The following is a 17,111-nucleotide window of genomic DNA, read 5'->3' on the forward strand; positions in this document are numbered from 1 at the left end:
AATCTTTGATCGTTGAAAAACATTTAGGGTGGTTTGGCCAACGCGAATATGCACCCGTGAGATGTTTTTCAGCAGCATAATGAAAAACCCTTTCTGATTTTTCAGAATTTCAAAAATTTTCGAGTTTTTTTTCATTTTGCTGAAACACCTTTATATGGTGCATGTTTGTGTTGGCCTAAAAACCTTCAAAGAGTTTTTCAGAAGCTGGAAAACCTATAGCATGCCTCAAATCTGATACATCGTATGCTCCAAAATTGCCAAATGTTAGCATATTTTAGCACATATATACGTACATGTAACTTGCATGTCTGCGATTATCTATTACATCTTTCCGAATTTTTCAACTTCAATTACAAATTCAATGTTTTTCTTTTCAACAAACAACCTAGGCCTTTAAAAAAGAGCACTCCGATAAATTCCACAATATTGACTTGCCTATATACCTGCTAAACATGACTGCAGCAGTCCCATCACGACTAATCCGAGGAGGGTAAACTGCCGCACCATCCTAATGCTTGAGCGATGCCACAATAAGTGCTACAATGGCACAAAAAAGCTCTCAAAAACGGGGTAGATTCTCTATTGGATGATATGCGTCGCTATGAATTATAAATAAGCGAGCGAGATGGCTTATAGCTCGATACTGGAGTGGGACGTCCCGAATTGAACGTTTTATGAGTATGTGTTCAAAGCACCCTTTAGTATGAATTAGACAACTAGAATACAAGTAGTGTACATGTAAAGTCTAGTAATAATACAATATTGTTAATTTATAATTATGCATACGATCGATGTACTTTTTTATTCTAGACAGTGTAAGAGGTCTCAGTACTACATGCATATAAGTGCATATGAAAGTGAGCCAGAACCGATTTAGTTTCTGGACATCAGGGCCGTTTACACGGCAAAAAAACGAACCAGAACAGAACAAATCACATCGCTATGACCAACCTCTGGAATGTCGTACATATATGTACATGAGGTCTCGTTATGACGGAAATATTGTACATTGAACGAGACCAGATGTCACATTCGCGCGTGTTTACACGGCAGACTAATCCGCGCTGATCCGGATCGATCGAGATTGGTTTGGTCCCGTGTAAACGGGCGTATCAACCTTCAATGGCTCTGTAAATCTGATGTATATTTAGAGTACAATGAGTATACCTTGACATTCACGAATAATTTTTGTTCTGAAAATTTCAGTGAACAGTAGCTGTTTGTTGGCTACCTATGTTATACCAATTTGGTATTATGATACGAATAGTCGGGATACACGATGTTCTTTGCATGGAATTCATGCATTGGGGACCGATTCAACCAGAGCGGCGTTGTTAAAAGGAGCAGCACGAGTGAAACGCCGACTAGATTAACGCCACAACATCCCCGCAATCATGATTTATAGTTCATATCTGAAGGGTATATCGTAACCATTCATCCTCACGTCATACACTTTATCGAAGATCTCATTCTGGAAGACCGTGAAATGATTTTTCCAGTCACCGACTTGACCTTAAAAGAGAAAGCATTCACAAGGGATAAATCGCCAGAAACGAATACACAAGGGATAATCACAACAAACGAACTTCCGTTTTCTCAGCTATATCGACGTCTAACAAATTGATGAAGTATTAGTCATTACAAGCCTCTTCATTTAGTTCAATGCATAAAAAAGGTATTTTGGTCTTTAAAAACCATAAAAACATGTACACTTTGACTCATGAGCTTTATTTGTTTGGAAAACTAGAGTATTGGTTTCTTTGTTTATCGTATCCATTTTCATATCAGTCCTTATTTCGTCGATCTTTTGCTGAGGGATATTGAGATTCCATGCAACCAAAACGTTACATCGGTTTGAACGATCTCATTCGATGACACCAAGCTGTACTCAAATCTTCGCCTGAATAGTCCGACGAGTGTACCTACCCTTCCGTAAAAGTGGCGAGACCTTGCTGTTGATTGAATACACATCTTCGTGATTTGTCATGGGGTTCTTGCGCATGTTGTCAAATGTTGTATGCTCCGCTATCTGCCGAATGGTGTCCTCGCTCAGAGGCTTTTCTAGGAACTTGCACATGCCGCTTATGGCGGCAGTAAGGTTCTTGAAAAGAAAGACAAAATGTGTTGTGTTCTTATCTGGTAAGAATGAAATTATGGAATTTGGCGAAATCTCATGAGGTTCAGTTATATTTATTACTAAGGAGGGGCTGATTGGTTGTCAATTATGCCATTTTCGATAGTGAAATCATATTTCTAAGCAGAACTGAATCATTCTGGAATCTGATTTCTACTTTAAAATTCGGGCACGCCAACGCCTACAAAGCACTCGGCTTTCGATATGTTTAGTCGAAATTTCGGCTGATATTTTGTAATTTTATACCCAACGTGTGAGTACGAATATGTGGCCGCGACCATTTTTCAGTCCGGTTACACTGCGCGATCGTCCAACATGGAAGCTAATAATGGCAGGGAGAATATCATTGAATATCATGGCTTCTTTGGAGAATGGGGTTAGACTTACCTCTTTCATGTCCTCATAGAAAACAATATGGACGTTTGGATGGTCTCTCTTATCCCACCAGCTCTTGGTGAAATCGAACCACGACCCGTGGTCAACTTAAAGGTAAATGAGTTGTTGGTATCAGGAATCGCCAAAGTCAAGTATGGCGTATTTCAACTTCAGTAATGTAATTTGGATATTTATAAATCGTTTCCAGTCACTAATATACATGTAGAAAACACAGGAAATTGGGTGTTCGGTGCGGTATGAAAAGCGGTGTAAGATTTTGCAAAATATGTAAATAACGGGAGAGACTGACGAGTAGTCGTATAGTATTGGGCCAAGTTTAGCAAGCAGACACCTTTGTCAAAGTATTGTCTTTGAATAAAGTTATCATCATAATTGTTGTTTTACATAAGAAAAACTCGTAAAAGATGGTGCATGTGCGGGCACAGAAACATGGCAGCCGGCAAGTGTCCTCCGCGCATCAGACAATGGCTGACCTCACGGCTTTACCAAATTGACCTTGACCTTCAACCACCACTAACTCGTATCTTACCGTGGCCGTCAATAAACATATCGTAAAACTCTGGCCAGCTTCCCTGGAAATCGCCAAAGCTGGAGCTGCTGCGGTAGAAATGGTAGTAGGACACCAGGAGATCCTTGGGGTTACGGAACAGAATCAAGATCTGGAAACAAAACACTGAACTATAGTGTCAGACTGAGTAGAGTTTTCACTGCAGACCTGCGCATCATAGTTGAATAGGCATTAAAGGTTAATCTAAAAAGTTCTTAATCATTTCTTTAATATTCATGGCTAAAGGCCCCCGTCTCCTACGGCCCTGAACACTGTTCCTACCTTAGGACTTTTGGTCCAAAGCTTCTCAGGAGCGAGCTTCACTGGCAGGTGCGTCTTTATGACTCTAGGAGGCGGTACCTGCGCTGCCAAATCGAGGCCGACCTCGTTCAGGACTTCGTCCTTAAACTCTAAAAATGGCGACCGGAAGTAGACTTGCTTCTTCTGGGCGCCTCCAAAATCTCCCTCATTCATGATGAGCCAGGCGACTTCTTGTAGCCATGTTGTTCCTAAAGACAAGGAAAGGCAGACATGTTTGTGTGATCGCTCCTCTGTATAAGCTATAGGCCTACAGTTCAATACCATATAATTGAAGTAATGAAAGAAGTGAGACATCACCCAGGGCATCCTGAGAATCAGGTTTTTGATACTCCTACTTCATCGAAAGAGGAGTATATTGAAAACCACTGGTGCCAGGATGCACCTAGGGTAGAGTGAAATCAAGAAACGTTTTCCTTTCAAGGAGCCATAGCCACCATGTGATACAAAGGCAGCTAATCTAATATCCATTTCGGTCTGTCGGAATTGATGATCAATATTGCTACAAGGAATGTTACAGGACCACAGGAATCATGATCTAGGTAGATCACCATTAATGGCATTCTTGCAATTACTGGCAGGTTTACATAGCGAGATTGTTCCTTTATACGGTAGGTTGGAAAGGTCTGTATTTGATGATGAAGAAGTGGGCAGCAAGCAGGAGGGAACATCTCAAAATCCATGTTCTGATTTCAAAATCTGGTTGCTCTCCTTATCAACATTTGTATGGCGTATAGAGACTTCATGAAGGCTGGGTATCATCATGGGGTACGTTGCACGTACAGCCAGGTACACAGTTTAGCACTCGTGAAATACGGGCCACATTGCTTTTGGCGGCATCTTCCTCCGCAACGCGAAATACCCCTTAACATAATGTATCCACTTCATCAACCATTACAACATACCAAAAGCCTGATAATAAACTAAAAAGTGGCACTCAGAAAATGAAACCGCAAGTAGATGTTTCCTTAAAGCTATATAGTCAGATTTCAATAAAACCGTTTTGTTGATGGACTGAAGAATTTCATTTCATGGCCACCATTTTCCCCTCGAAGAAAGATTTCGTAAATCCCCGAGTACAACTCACCGGCCTTTGGATAGGTCACGATGAATACGTCATCATCCCGTGGCTCAAACTCCTTCACGGCGTCCAGGATATCCGGCGGAGTGTAACAGAAGAAGAGGACGCCCTCGTAGACATGTTCCCCCGGTAGCACGTGGTTGAAGCGTTTACCAGACATTCTGAAAGGTAAAGATCAGAGTAGATCTAACTGTTAAAAAGGTTTGTGACCGGCAGCCATTTTGGTTCAATTTTTGCTGAGTCACAGAAGATGAGCCTCAAATGACACCAGGAAATAATAGGAGTAATTGATGTAATCAGATGTTATAAAAGGCAGACAACAGTGAAATGAACAACCAGTCCGTCTCAACTTGTCAAGCTCGGAGCGACACGCGACTTGTTTCGTGATGGAGGGTCACATTTGAGTACGCCAACTCTGAGGTGACGAAATCGATGTTGGGGTCACCCTCCCGTCACCTCCACAGCCTCTCTCATTAGTGTCTCTTGTTACCATCATCGCCATCACCCGAGCTACCACCTTTATCCATCCACATCCGGGCTTTTCATATCCCGGCAACATCAATGCGATCGTGATAAAATCAATAAGAAGTGTTCTAATTGGTCGACTTGTTCGAAAGCATCAGCTCAGTCACTTTTTAATGCTATAAGTTGGCTTTTCCATGTACTCGTAATACTACACTGCGCCCAGTTTTGGTCGCAGCGGTATCTCTGTCATCACTTATATTGTCCTTTTTGACCACCTGGCCACTTGGGTAGGTACACGTACAAAATATGGCAGAAGTCAAAATTTCATCAAAATCACACTTCAGTGCTTAGAATAGAAGTTGATACAGTATTACTGTCGATCAGTACTGGCTGTCTTAGAATCTCTGATCGCTGAGGGTACCGTAATCAGATGGCATTCTCTGCGACAAATGGCATACATGCATAGACCACGTACCGGTAGACAGTGGAGTCTCTATACATACGCCAAATAGAAAACGTCTCAAGACATTGTGTTATTCTCCCCTGGAGCTGGATTCCGCCAGTGGTTGCATTGAAAGGAATTCATTAGGAATGACACCATGCGGGCTTCCTGATGCTAGGGTGGCATAATAACCATACAGCGTAACTTATAGAGTGTTCTATAAGATAATGTCTAGTAGAATGTTGAGATGTTCTGTTTTTTTAACGAATGCACTGACTTGGATAGCCAATGGTTTCAAAATACAATGTATGTCGATGTTACTATATGACCCTGATCTCAGGATGCTGACCCCATTGATTTTCGCTTTATTAATACAAAAAATACCACTAATGTGCGATTCCTATCGCTGCGACCTGTGACGTAGCTATGACAACGTGACAGAGGTAAACTGAAAAGTGGCCAGCGATTGGTAACAACCCCTATCATACTTTTTGTTTTGGGGCTAACAAGAAACTGTCGCCTCCGCATGTCAATAGTTGTTGTTAATTTGTAAGATGAGTTAGTGTCAATTTGGTTAATTAGGCTTTCTGACACGTGAGAGTAAGATGTACACACACTTGTGCAAAGCTAAGTGGTACACTTCTCCATCGCTGAATACATCCATAGCGACCCATTTACAGGAATATTCAATATTTTAATCATCTTTGACAGTTGTTAAGTAGCCCCATGTAATAGACTAGTATATGCGTCTTACATTTTAATTAAATAGAAGCATGACACACAACTCGTGTGAATCTTTAGAATACTTGCGGTTGATATTCAACATCTATCTGAAGAAAGGTATTTCTCGGAGGACAATTCTTTACTGTTTTCCTTGGGTGAAATTATTTCAACAGAGGAAGCCGCGAAAAACAGTGGAACATATCGTGAGTAAACATTTTACAGGTCGCGATCCACAACAACTTATAACCCGACATAATGAAAAAGCAAAGTTCATTTCAAGATACAATTCGAAAAATCGTAACCAGTAACTATCGAACTCACCTGTTATCGGCCCAGCTCCCAGATCAGAAGTCCCGGGTGTCAATAAAGATCTGTCGTCTGCCGTATCCACAGCCTCGTTATAATATCAATCAGATCCAATCAGAACATCACAAAGCGCGTGCGACTATGAGCTGTTGCGAAATCAATTATCAGCTCATCGTGATTTTGATCGGCTATGAGATCGTGAATGGATAACAAATCGTCATCAATAATGCAACTGAGTATTATATAAACATGGTACAATTGAAAGGCTTCATAACTATTGTCCTAAATGACTCAGATCCACTTACAAATATCTCGATCACAAAGGTTGCATGCTGATCCATTGGCGAATCGGTATCCTTCCACTTACGATTTGTACACATCGCCGATAAATCGGCATTCAAGGTTTTTACATCGCCTGTTCCTCATCGAATTCGAAGTTAGTGCTCAATGGCTTATATTGGCACTGTAACAGCGTCTATGTCTTACTTGATCATTGAAGCCTCCATTGGTACTGCTAGCCGCGTGCATCTGACACGACCGCCCCACTCAATATCTTCCATCTCCTTCAGCAACTTGAAGGGCCTCCGAGCAATTATCTCTTTAATGGTGAAAGCGGTATGAAGAGGCTGCGAACTTTTATGGCATCGCGACTAAATAGAGACGGGGAGTTAGAGTTTTGATCCATTTAGAATGATAGACGAAAGTTATTTTCCACCACGTGAATACATGTAGTGATTCGATTCAATCCTCCATTGTGATAGCGTGTGGCTTCTTTTCGATATCAGTATTGAGGGGTGGTGGGGGGGGGGACTCATGGAATAGAGCTCCCTGTCCAATTGTTTCAGTCATGACGATTGCATGGTTTTATATGAGAAAATAACTGACTGACACTCCAACGTAGAGGGCAGTCTCCTAGAAAAAAAGAGGCGTCATCAACGGCCATTTTTAAATCCAAGATGGCAGCCAAAACAATGGCGAGACGTATATATACTGATGATCATTTTTGGAACTTATTAGTAATAGACACAGTAGTAAGACTTGATAGTAATGCATGTTGTGGTATACTGTGTTGATAGGCTACACTGATTGTATTTTGTGGAAGTGGGATCGTTACTGAGTGGCCTCCAAGATGGTGCCGAACCTGACAGGAGTGGAGAACGACATCAGTGTCTCTACCGAAGCCTTACCCAATAGTAAACCACGGCGTGTACCTTCCATAATTCATAAATTGCAATCTGATTTTTCATACAGAAGCCGACTATTTCATTCGTATCGATTTTCGGTGTAACCTATTAATTTGGTGATGATTGACTCGCTACCAACAGGAAGTGGCTTTGACATGAACACGAGAACCCTCTGAGGGGTTTGTATGGCAACACGTAAGATCGCGGCCTAATGGACGGCCCGGGAGAAATCGATACAGCAAGTCTGGAGAGGAATGTGATATTGAGTCCAGGGACAAAATCACAAACGGCCCTAACGCTGGCGTTATCTCCATCAATGCGTTCTGCGTGCGAGTTTATAGCGTAATGGACGGCCCGGGAGAAATCGATAGAGTAATGCTCGAGGCTGAAATGCGGGAACCGGAGCAGTTTGTGATACTAGTCTTTTGGTGGGAATAATTTGTACTACGTAAGACGAATTAGATAGTAAAGTTAAGCCGACTGGTTAGGGCAGCCAGCCCGTGCTTGCCAAGTAAAAAAACAATCTTTTTCGACCATCGGCTCGTCATTTTAGCCAACAAAATACTTTTAAAAGATGCACTGAGTAACCGGTAAGATCTGTGTCACCCCTTCCACGCACGCAAGCGTCCACCGCCACACCCCTATACATTTTAATTATGATGTGGTTACATGCAGATTGTGTTGGCGTTCCTGAAAACACACCTTTCTGATTGATTACGATATGATGGCATAACGTTGATAAAACCACGGGAATGCGTTTCGGACCGTCCTTTACCCACGTTGGCCTAATGTGGGCTTAACCCATGAGAATTCGACAGACTCTGGCCGATATCGTACTTAAATGCCAAAAATCGTGATAAGTTTGTTATAACTTATTTCGTTCTTTTGGAGTTAACAAGGTGAGTACGTTTAATGTACATGTACATGTATATGCTAAATTTCATTTGTTTCTTCAGTTAATTCAGCAAAGTCGCGTCCAGTTCTTAGTAACCATGACGAACTTGTGCGATCATTGAGACATCATGACCTAAGAAGGCCTTCGTAATTAGTTTTTATAGTCCTCTTCGTGCCAAGGAGGCAGGCTTAGGCTAGTCAACAGTTTCCGCCATGTTTGGTCGATAGCCTGCCTGTAGGAGACACTTGATCTTCGTTTTGTACCGTACAAAACTCTTTTGGACGGCCCCGATTTTCTTCCGTCGGCTTATTCACAAATGGATTTGCTCACAAGAGCACAAGTCATTATGTTATAGTGTTATTGAAGTTCTACTTTCTAGGAATTAGAATGTCAGAATTCGTTTTTTAACTTGAGATCTTTGGAGAATGGGAAGCACTCACTCATACGCTTTCGAACTCAACACTTGAATGAACAATGTATGTCTTAGTTGAGATCGAAAGCGTTTGAGTATGTAGTGCTTACATGATCGTTTATTCAGAGTTCTCAAATTTAAAAAACTATTCTGTCGTACATGTAAAGTTGTGAGTTTTAGAACGTCATGCTACGATCTACTCTCCCTTACAGGACAAGATGCGTATCGCTGCCGTTTTCTGTATCGTGCTCCTGTGCGGAGCTGGCGCCAAGGCTGATGTTCTTGACGACCTTCTCGCTGCTCTTAAGCCTATCGCTGGCCAGGCTCTTCAGGGTGAGGCCGGATTTTCTTTAAACATCTTAATTTTCAGATGGTTTTAAAGGCCTACGGCGTTCGTGTTCATTATTTTGTCTAGTGGCACAGGTAAATAAACATAACATTACCGTAGCGGAAAGATTATAATAAATCTTCTATAAATATCATGATCGTCCCTAAGCGTTTTCTTTGAAAGCCTTATATAGGCCTACGTAGAAAGTCCGTAAGCTAGGCAACATGCATCATTTTTATGCCAACAATTTCAGGAACTAGCTCCCTAGTAATGCAATACCTCCAAGATTTCCTCAACAACAATGCAATCGGCAAACGCGACCTCAGCCCTATGCAGATCCAGGCGTTCATCCAGCAGGCCTCGCAGACCATCCTGGCCCACCTAGGGCCCGCCAAGGACGCCATCCTCGCCAACCTCCAGAAGCTCTTTGAGCATGCCAAGCAGATCTCTTCCCTCTCGTGGGTGAACAAGGGAACATCCAAGAGGGAGCTCCTCGAGAGCGTCGATGTTGTCGTAGGTAAGATCATAAAGTTACTCAAAGAAGGGGTACCGTAATATGCAAACACTGTCAGAGTCATCTCGATAGTTTTGTGGTTGGTCACTAGGTGTAATTGGTTATGTCACTTCAGATTGGACCAGAAAAAAAGACAAGTGAGGGGTAGACCGGCGCTGGCCCGCTCTACTTAAAGTACAGCGTAGCGGATCGAAGCGTATTTTAATGGGCTAGGTGAGAGGGGGCTTGGTGGCGTAATTGGTTTTGATACTACTGTGAGAGACGTAGCTTGGACCAGAGATGAAAACTGGTCAAGTGAGAAGAGACTCATCCAGTAAAATGTGTTGTGTTATCTACGTCTCGACGAGGGTCTCACTCGCCAGTCTATGAGAATCTCTCGAGCACACCATGCGAGCAGGTCACTTCCCCGGAGGCTTTTTCAAGTAACTTTTTGGAAAGACTCTGTTTCTCCCTAATTTGTATTATCGGTTTATAGCAAGGGAGTCGCAAGAGGAAATCGTAGGTATCATTGTAAATCAATAAGAGCAACCGATTCAACATTGTTGTGTTTTTATTTGCAAGTGGGTGCCAAAGAATAAGACAAATTCAAAGGGAAGTATTTTCCGAAGTCCGTTTGCGTTGAATGAGTTAGTTCCTTCAACACCCTGAAGATGGCGTTAATGTTATTTTAACGTTGAAGCCTTTGGAGAGGGAAAAAGTTACGTAGATCTCCATCAGATGGCGCTAAAAGAGTTTTAATGTTCGTTGCAGAGCAGACCAAGAGGCAGATGACCAAGGACCTGAACACCATCGTTAACCAGCTCCTCCAAGCTCTCAGCGGTGTCGCCCAGACTGTACTCGGACAGGTTGGACAGCAGCTGGTCGACCAGATCAACAAGCCCTCAAACGTCATCGGAAAGCGCGCCATCATCGATTATCTCCAGCCCCATATTGACACCATCACTGGAGTAAGTAGAACATTTCTCTTATTTACTTACTTGGGCTCTTCTTTCCCTGTGGGCGGACATAAAGCCACAACACGTTCCCTCCATCGTTTTCTGTCCTTGGCTGCCCATTGCACCCGCCACAGAAAGGACATTTCAACAGATCATAATATTTCATAAAGAAATATGTGTCATTCGCCAACAGATTGCAAGCAACATCGGAAGTGCCCTCTCCGGCCACGCCACCAACGTTTGGAACACGGTCCAGGGACACGTCAACACGCTTGGCACCGCCCTTCAGCCCCACATTGACACAATCTCCGGCCATGTCTCCAACATCATCGGCCACGGCCAGAACGGAATTGATGCCATCCAAGATGCTGTCACTGATATCCTCAGTAAGTATCTGATTGGTTAAAAAATAAACCAGTCCTGTACTCCATTTTACGACGAGAAAAATGGCATTCTGATATTTGGTGATTTCGCACAGAAAGTGAAATATTCGAACGAAATGTTGCATTTCATAATTATGAAACTTCAAAGTCCAAAGTACATTGTACTTCTTTGCCAGAATCGGACCAAGCATGACCGAGAATGAGACATTTGAAGTGAAATACTGCCAAATTTTCCAGCTATTTTAAGGTTAACATCCATGACGTACTGTATGTATTCCGGACATGATTATTAGTTCATTCTTGCATCCTGCCTGATTGAAACATAGCAGCACTCAACTGAAGCGCCAAGTGAAGGACATCCAACATACATCTTGCCTAATATAGGCTAACTGTAAGGTTGTCATGTTTTCACCCTCGTGATTTTTAAAAATCCTATCTGGATGCACATTCTGCAACTTGTCTACTAATACGTTTTCCTGCTGAAGAAAATAAGTCCATTCCTCCCTTTTTCAGACCAGACCTTCCAGAACATCTCCGGAAACGTATCTGGAATCGCCGATGCCGGAAGTGCCGCTGTTGGTACCGTCGTCGACCACGTATCAGGAGCCGTCGGAGGCAAATAGGCTTTACATCCGAATTTTCTTTAAGATATATCTTTAGCGAATAAAACTTTTAGAAAGTATTTAGCTGGTTTTCTCGTGCTTCGTAGTCGAGCTGTTTTCTAATTCGCAGGAAAATTGCGCTCCAATATTTGATGATTTCATACAGAAAACACTGAAGTCGAACAAAATGCATTCTTGGATATGTACATATATGTTAAACTTCGAAATCTGAAGTATCCCCAAATAAACAACAGGCACGCAGATGAATTAGATTTTAGTCCGGTTATAGTCTGTTCTCTATTTCACAGACGCGCCACCTGTTGTCGCTGTAGACATGTCAAACTCGCAAGCAAAACCTAGATCAGTTTGGTATAGATCTCGAAGTTTCCACCAGCCTTCAGAGATCCTTCGGCATGTCCACCCATGAAGCAATAGCTCCCTTCATAGTAGGTCATGAAACAGACGGGACTCTCCAGGCATCGCCGGGGACAGTCCAAGATCCCGGGTCGCCCTGCGACCCTCCAGAGGGGTCCGCCATCAGGTTCGGCCATACCCTTATGCACTTCCATGGTCGAAGATCTTCTCTTCTGTGGATGGTGAGAATCTGAAATCAAAAAACCAGGATGCGTGAGGTTTTCATAAAAGTTAGCAAATCGACCCTGCCGTGCGCAGCTGCATCCTGTTCCGGCCGGCCTCCGTCAAGAGGACGCTCAGTTATTGTTGTGATGGTTGTGTAACCTAGTTAAAGGGAGAGCCACATTTTGATTCATGAGACACACTTTACTTCCGAACCAACCGAGAACATGCAACGTCAGTCCTGATAAAGCGCTTGTGGACAAATGTGAAACTGTAGACAATTTTCAGCAAATTCCAATGAAGGAAACAGTAACTTATGAAGAATATAAAAAAACATACGCCAGCCGTATATTCTTGAAGACCACGAGAAAGATATCACTTACCGGTACATTCGTACTTGTTATAGAGCTTTAATTCATCCCCATTGAACGATACGTCAAAAAACCACAGCGAGGCTATTCGCGTTTCTCCGTGGCCCCTCATAACGACCGCACGGTCCGTTACACTTCTCATCCCTTTCTTTACGTGTTTGATTTGACAAGTTGAGTTGAGACAGAACGTAATCAACCCGGTATTAAAGTTGACTGACAAACCAACAAAGTTCCAGTTGAGTGGTTTGGGTATAAGATCGCTGAAAACTTTGACTTTGGTTTTTTGGTTTCTATCGAAGAATGATATGTACACCTGAATATAAAAGTAAAGAATATCAGAAACGAAGGACCAGGCCAGACCATCCCAACCCCCAAAACCCTCCCCGCCACACAAACGCACGACGTTTTCACACGAAAAGGAAATTAAATAATTCAATTATAGCATATTCCAAACGAAAATAAATATGTACAGTAAGTCCAGCCAGCTGTCGGGTGCATCCTTACATTCGGATAATGCCGAGGTAGTTAATCGCTCTGTATAAGCGTACAATGCTATGCACCCAAGGAGATAGAAGAGTACACATGTATTTGGACAGGTTTCCCGACGGGCGCGGTCAAAAGCCATCAATACAGACTCAGGTTGCGCATCATCATGACTCTGCACCACTAGTCAATTTACTGTCGTCCGTTTAGTTCTATACGTCGAAGGTGAAACTGAGGTGATGATGGCATTACGAGTCGGCACATCGTAGTTTTCCGATTCCCCGCGGCTCCAGTTTCCAGTCACTCGGCGCTGGTCGCCAGCCCAAACCAGGGCGCGACCTCCGAAGAGATGAATTACGGGAACACGGACTACACGTATATACGTGCTTGCCGTTCGGCACGCTCGCGAGGACACTGAAAACCTACCTTGGACTTGTGAAGACAAACGTGGTCAGCCCGAGCGTTCTCAGTACGCCAGTCAAAGAAGCAAAAATCGGCTGCAACTTTTGATGGATACACGAACGCCATCAGACTAAAATTCCTGCCGATGCCGCCGACGTCAGCCGATGGAAATATCCTCTTGAAGTTCAGCTTTAATTTCGTGGACGATATTTGATGTGCGCCATCCTTTTTACCGCATGGGTCGGCAGCAAACGACATCGTGTTGTCTGGGTTGAAGTTGAACCCGTTTCCAGACATGTCCCGGGTGTTAGAGTCTATGCTCAGAGGCCAGAAACCGATGGGTTTGGGATGGACTGAAAGAAACAGAGGTCATTGGGAAATCCACCTCAGAGTAGAATATCTTTCTCATTCAGCTCAATCACAACTCGAAAACATACAGTGTTCGAGATTTTCCAAGGCAAAGTTGAGGGTTTGTGTCGGTCGCATCATCCAAGTGTACATTTGCTGTAAGACGTAGAAGTAGAAAATGTCACCCTGGAACTAAGTTAATTAACTACATGTTAATTCTTGGTGACATATATCGGTATATATTACTTTAATGTACGTCCATGAACTTACCTTTCGTGTTTACATGTACCCCCCTCATGGCGAGCAGGCCGGCGATGACGCAGAACGTTGACAACACCATCCTGTCCTCGGGAATATTACACTGACAGTGTTCACAGAGTCGTGTGCTGTCGATTTTGACTCACCTTAGTATCCCAAATAATCATCAACTAACGGGGACACTTCAAAGCTGGCAAAAGTCTTTAAAAAGCACTTGGCAAGAAAGACATGAAGTGCATTTGTCGCCATCATACATATTCAAACTCTATGCCGTGACAGATTCTGGATAGGAACATTAATTATTTATTTTTTCTTTCATTAAACATACCTAACTGTGCCCGATATCAGGTGTCATCGAGCTGATGTACATACTTCAGACAGAAGTGATACTTACGAGCTTCAATAATTAAAGTCCTCACACAACAACTCTGACTGTGTTGAGTGCAGAAAATTGGCTTTTTCATCCTCTCTCAGTCGGTCTCTATATACCACCTGGTATCAGTTGTACTCCGCCTCTCGACATTTCAAATTGTTCAGGGTTTTGTATACGAGGTTGGATTATCAAAAACCTGTATCTCATGATGTTGTACCATAAGCGTTTGTTGTCGCAGCAGGGTGTTCAATAAGCCCAATTAACCATCTTTCAATGGAAAATATCACGCACAATAAAACTTTTATTCGATTCGCAGCAGGTATGGATAAGAGGAGCTTGTCCATTTTCCCGGTCCAGTAAATCAACAAATCAAAATCGTAAAAGCCATTAATATGTAATAGACCACACTACAAATGCTTGTCTATAGCAAATTTGAGGAATACATGTACATGTACGGACATCGATCGCGTTGTTGTATATTCTTGGGAAGATGTCATGCTGACGTCACAGACCTCATAAAAGAGGGACTACAGGCAGGAGCAGGCTATTAAGTAGCATTCCGCGATGATGAGGTCACAGCAGCTGCTGCCCTCTATTTCCCTATCGCTGAATTACTGACATATGTCGGACAAACATGCGGTTTCGTAATGGATTCAGGCTTTCTAACTAGGGCAGTTAGATTAAATCTGGCACATGTCCGAGTGTTGGAAATACTACATAATTGTTCTGAATATTTCTCTCTCTGACTCTATGGTATCATTCATGCTAAAAACAATGCAGGGTCAAAGATAATTGACTTTGAAATAAGCTCAAATGCGTAGAAATAAGTGTCGATGTCCGACTGTCACGTGACTAAAACGTCATCAATATCTTATGCAAATGACCTTGTGAGCTATAAATAGTAACTTCGCGGAATGCTATTGGCCATCTTCAGGCGACTAATAAGCACAATTAGAGCACTGGGTCATGTTTGTAACAGCGCTGAATAGTCCTCGTTCAAACGTTAATGGTTTCGACATACTGTGAGATGGCATGCCGATCTACTGTCGCTCAGTGTGCGTATATCCATCCTTCATGGATGAGACTATAGGATTGACATTTACTGCCGGTGTGCAAGGGATAGTAGTCCTAGGGCTGATAGTCCGTGTAACAATAGCCCGCATTGCTAAATGTTTTGGTTAGGGTTAGCGGTACAATAGATCATGCTGCTTAATTGGTCAAATACAATGTTACCGGACTATGACTCCAGGGGGACTATATCCGCTGTCACCGGTAAAGTCGGCATGCCAATTTACAACTTTGGGTAACTTTATATTGCATACCTAGCTGCTGCCTTGAGTCCCTTTAACAGACATCGCTCGTTTTCGCGATGCTTTAGTCTTTATCTATTCTTGTCTGAAGTATATGTGAGTGTTGGTTATGATAATGAGGTAAACTGCAAGCGATATTAAGGCATCCGCGTGAGTACGGTGACGAATGTTGTCAACAATGTCCCCTACTCTCCTCGATATTACGGATTCTGGAGAGTTACATTTTATTATTTGTGGTCCCAGTCGTTCCTTTGCAGGACAGACCTCACCGAGTTCGAATTATACTTTTACGAATAAAACATTACATAGCATATGAATATGTAATATATCTAACATTTTGGTTTTTTTAAACTCAGAACTTCTTAAACAAAATATTTGGACACTTGGAAGACTCTATATATAAAATGCATATTTTCTGGAACAGAAGTGACCACAGATAAGAATGCTGGGTCAGTAACCAGGTCAATCATCATTGATTGACTTTAATCACAAGAACAAGGACGCAGGTGTAAACGTCGGGCTGTTTTGTTCATACATGGAGGAGTAAGAGTAAAGTTCTTGATCCTGTAGATATTTGTGATTCCAAGGAAATGAGTAAGACATAGACTGTGACACTTTTTCCAGGGGACGGTGAATACTGATCCACTGGCACTGGAGGCCCGTTTCTTCTCCTGCAAGACGGAAGATGCAGGAGGTTCAAAGACAACCAATTGAAACATTTCCAAGGCGACGAATTTCGAAACACCTTCGTTTCTTGCGAATATTCTCCTTTACTGGTCGAAATTCAACAGCCATAGAAGTGGGGACAGACGTCATCCAGACATTAACAGACGACATACCACCAGATGATATCACTTCCCGTCATGTGATCGTGACAAGGGGGCGAACGATTTCGGAATTCGCGCCAAATTCCAGGCGGGAGGAAACAGAAAGCGATGCAGATTGGGACATCATTGTTCAGGAAACTTCTACAGCAAGACCAGGTGACGAGTGGTTTGAAGTCGGAAATAACGTGAAAATAGCGACCAAACCAGAGCCAGCCAAAAAAGACAAACTTCGGACGACATTCAGACTTTTGGTCATTATAATCCGTTGGAGTTTGATATTCTGTTTGGTATATTTCTTTGCCAATAGCCTCAGCATCATGTGGCGACCATTATTTCAAATAATTTGGACATTTTCTTGGAATGTTGCTATGACATCAGCTGCCATGTTTATGATGGCGGCCATCTTGTTTCTTATCTACTCCAGAAAAGATGAACTGGATTACGTCAATTATAGATAGTAAGTTTGAGGTCAATCGTTTTTTACTTTAAACTCGTTGT

The 17,111-nt window shown here is 42.6% G+C and overlaps 2 protein-coding genes across 2 annotated transcripts; one reads left to right on the plus strand and one right to left on the minus strand.

Moving 5' to 3' along the window:
• Positions 1 to 663: 663 nt before the first annotated feature.
• LOC135494841 (sulfotransferase 1E1-like) lies at positions 664 to 6,618 on the minus strand. The gene is made up of 7 exons (XM_064783130.1): positions 6,428 to 6,618; positions 4,483 to 4,637; positions 3,360 to 3,586; positions 3,060 to 3,189; positions 2,522 to 2,616; positions 1,927 to 2,101; positions 664 to 1,512 (listed from the first exon to the last, which is right to left on the minus strand). The coding sequence occupies exons 2-7, from the start codon at positions 4,634 to 4,636 to the stop codon at positions 1,400 to 1,402; spliced, it is 894 nt and encodes a 297-aa protein (XP_064639200.1). The 5' UTR covers position 4,637; positions 6,428 to 6,618; the 3' UTR covers positions 664 to 1,399.
• A 1,868-nt stretch (positions 6,619 to 8,486) lies between these two features.
• LOC135495143 (uncharacterized) lies at positions 8,487 to 11,745 on the plus strand. Its single transcript, XM_064783584.1, has 6 exons — positions 8,487 to 8,495; positions 9,116 to 9,236; positions 9,485 to 9,748; positions 10,496 to 10,692; positions 10,874 to 11,066; positions 11,577 to 11,745. The coding sequence occupies exons 2-6, from the start codon at positions 9,122 to 9,124 to the stop codon at positions 11,684 to 11,686; spliced, it is 879 nt and encodes a 292-aa protein (XP_064639654.1). The 5' UTR covers positions 8,487 to 8,495; positions 9,116 to 9,121; the 3' UTR covers positions 11,687 to 11,745.
• Positions 11,746 to 17,111: the final 5,366 nt, after the last annotated feature.

This window comes from Lineus longissimus, chromosome 10 (assembly GCF_910592395.1).
Source record: "Lineus longissimus chromosome 10, tnLinLong1.2, whole genome shotgun sequence".
NCBI lineage: Eukaryota > Metazoa > Nemertea > Pilidiophora > Heteronemertea > Lineidae > Lineus > Lineus longissimus.

What these genes read in the sequence shown, in the direction of transcription:
- LOC135494841 (XM_064783130.1), bottom strand. Translation starts at nt 4,636, where the DNA reads ATGTCTGGTAAACGCTTCAACCACGTGCTACCGGGGGAACATGTCTAC. An exon ending in CGTGACCTATCCAAAGGCCG is followed by an intron (nt 3,587 to 4,482) that starts GTGAGTTGTACT and finishes CCTTGTCTTTAG; the next exon opens with GAACAACATGGCTACAAGAA. An exon ending in TATGTTTATTGACGGCCACG is followed by an intron (nt 2,617 to 3,059) that starts GTAAGATACGAG and finishes TTTACCTTTAAG; the next exon opens with TTGACCACGGGTCGTGGTTC.
- LOC135495143 (XM_064783584.1), top strand. Translation starts at nt 9,122, where the DNA reads ATGCGTATCGCTGCCGTTTTCTGTATCGTGCTCCTGTGCGGAGCTGGC. An exon ending in ATATTGACACCATCACTGGA is followed by an intron (nt 10,693 to 10,873) that starts GTAAGTAGAACA and finishes ATTCGCCAACAG; the next exon opens with ATTGCAAGCAACATCGGAAG. An exon ending in TGCTGTCACTGATATCCTCA is followed by an intron (nt 11,067 to 11,576) that starts GTAAGTATCTGA and finishes TCCCTTTTTCAG; the next exon opens with ACCAGACCTTCCAGAACATC.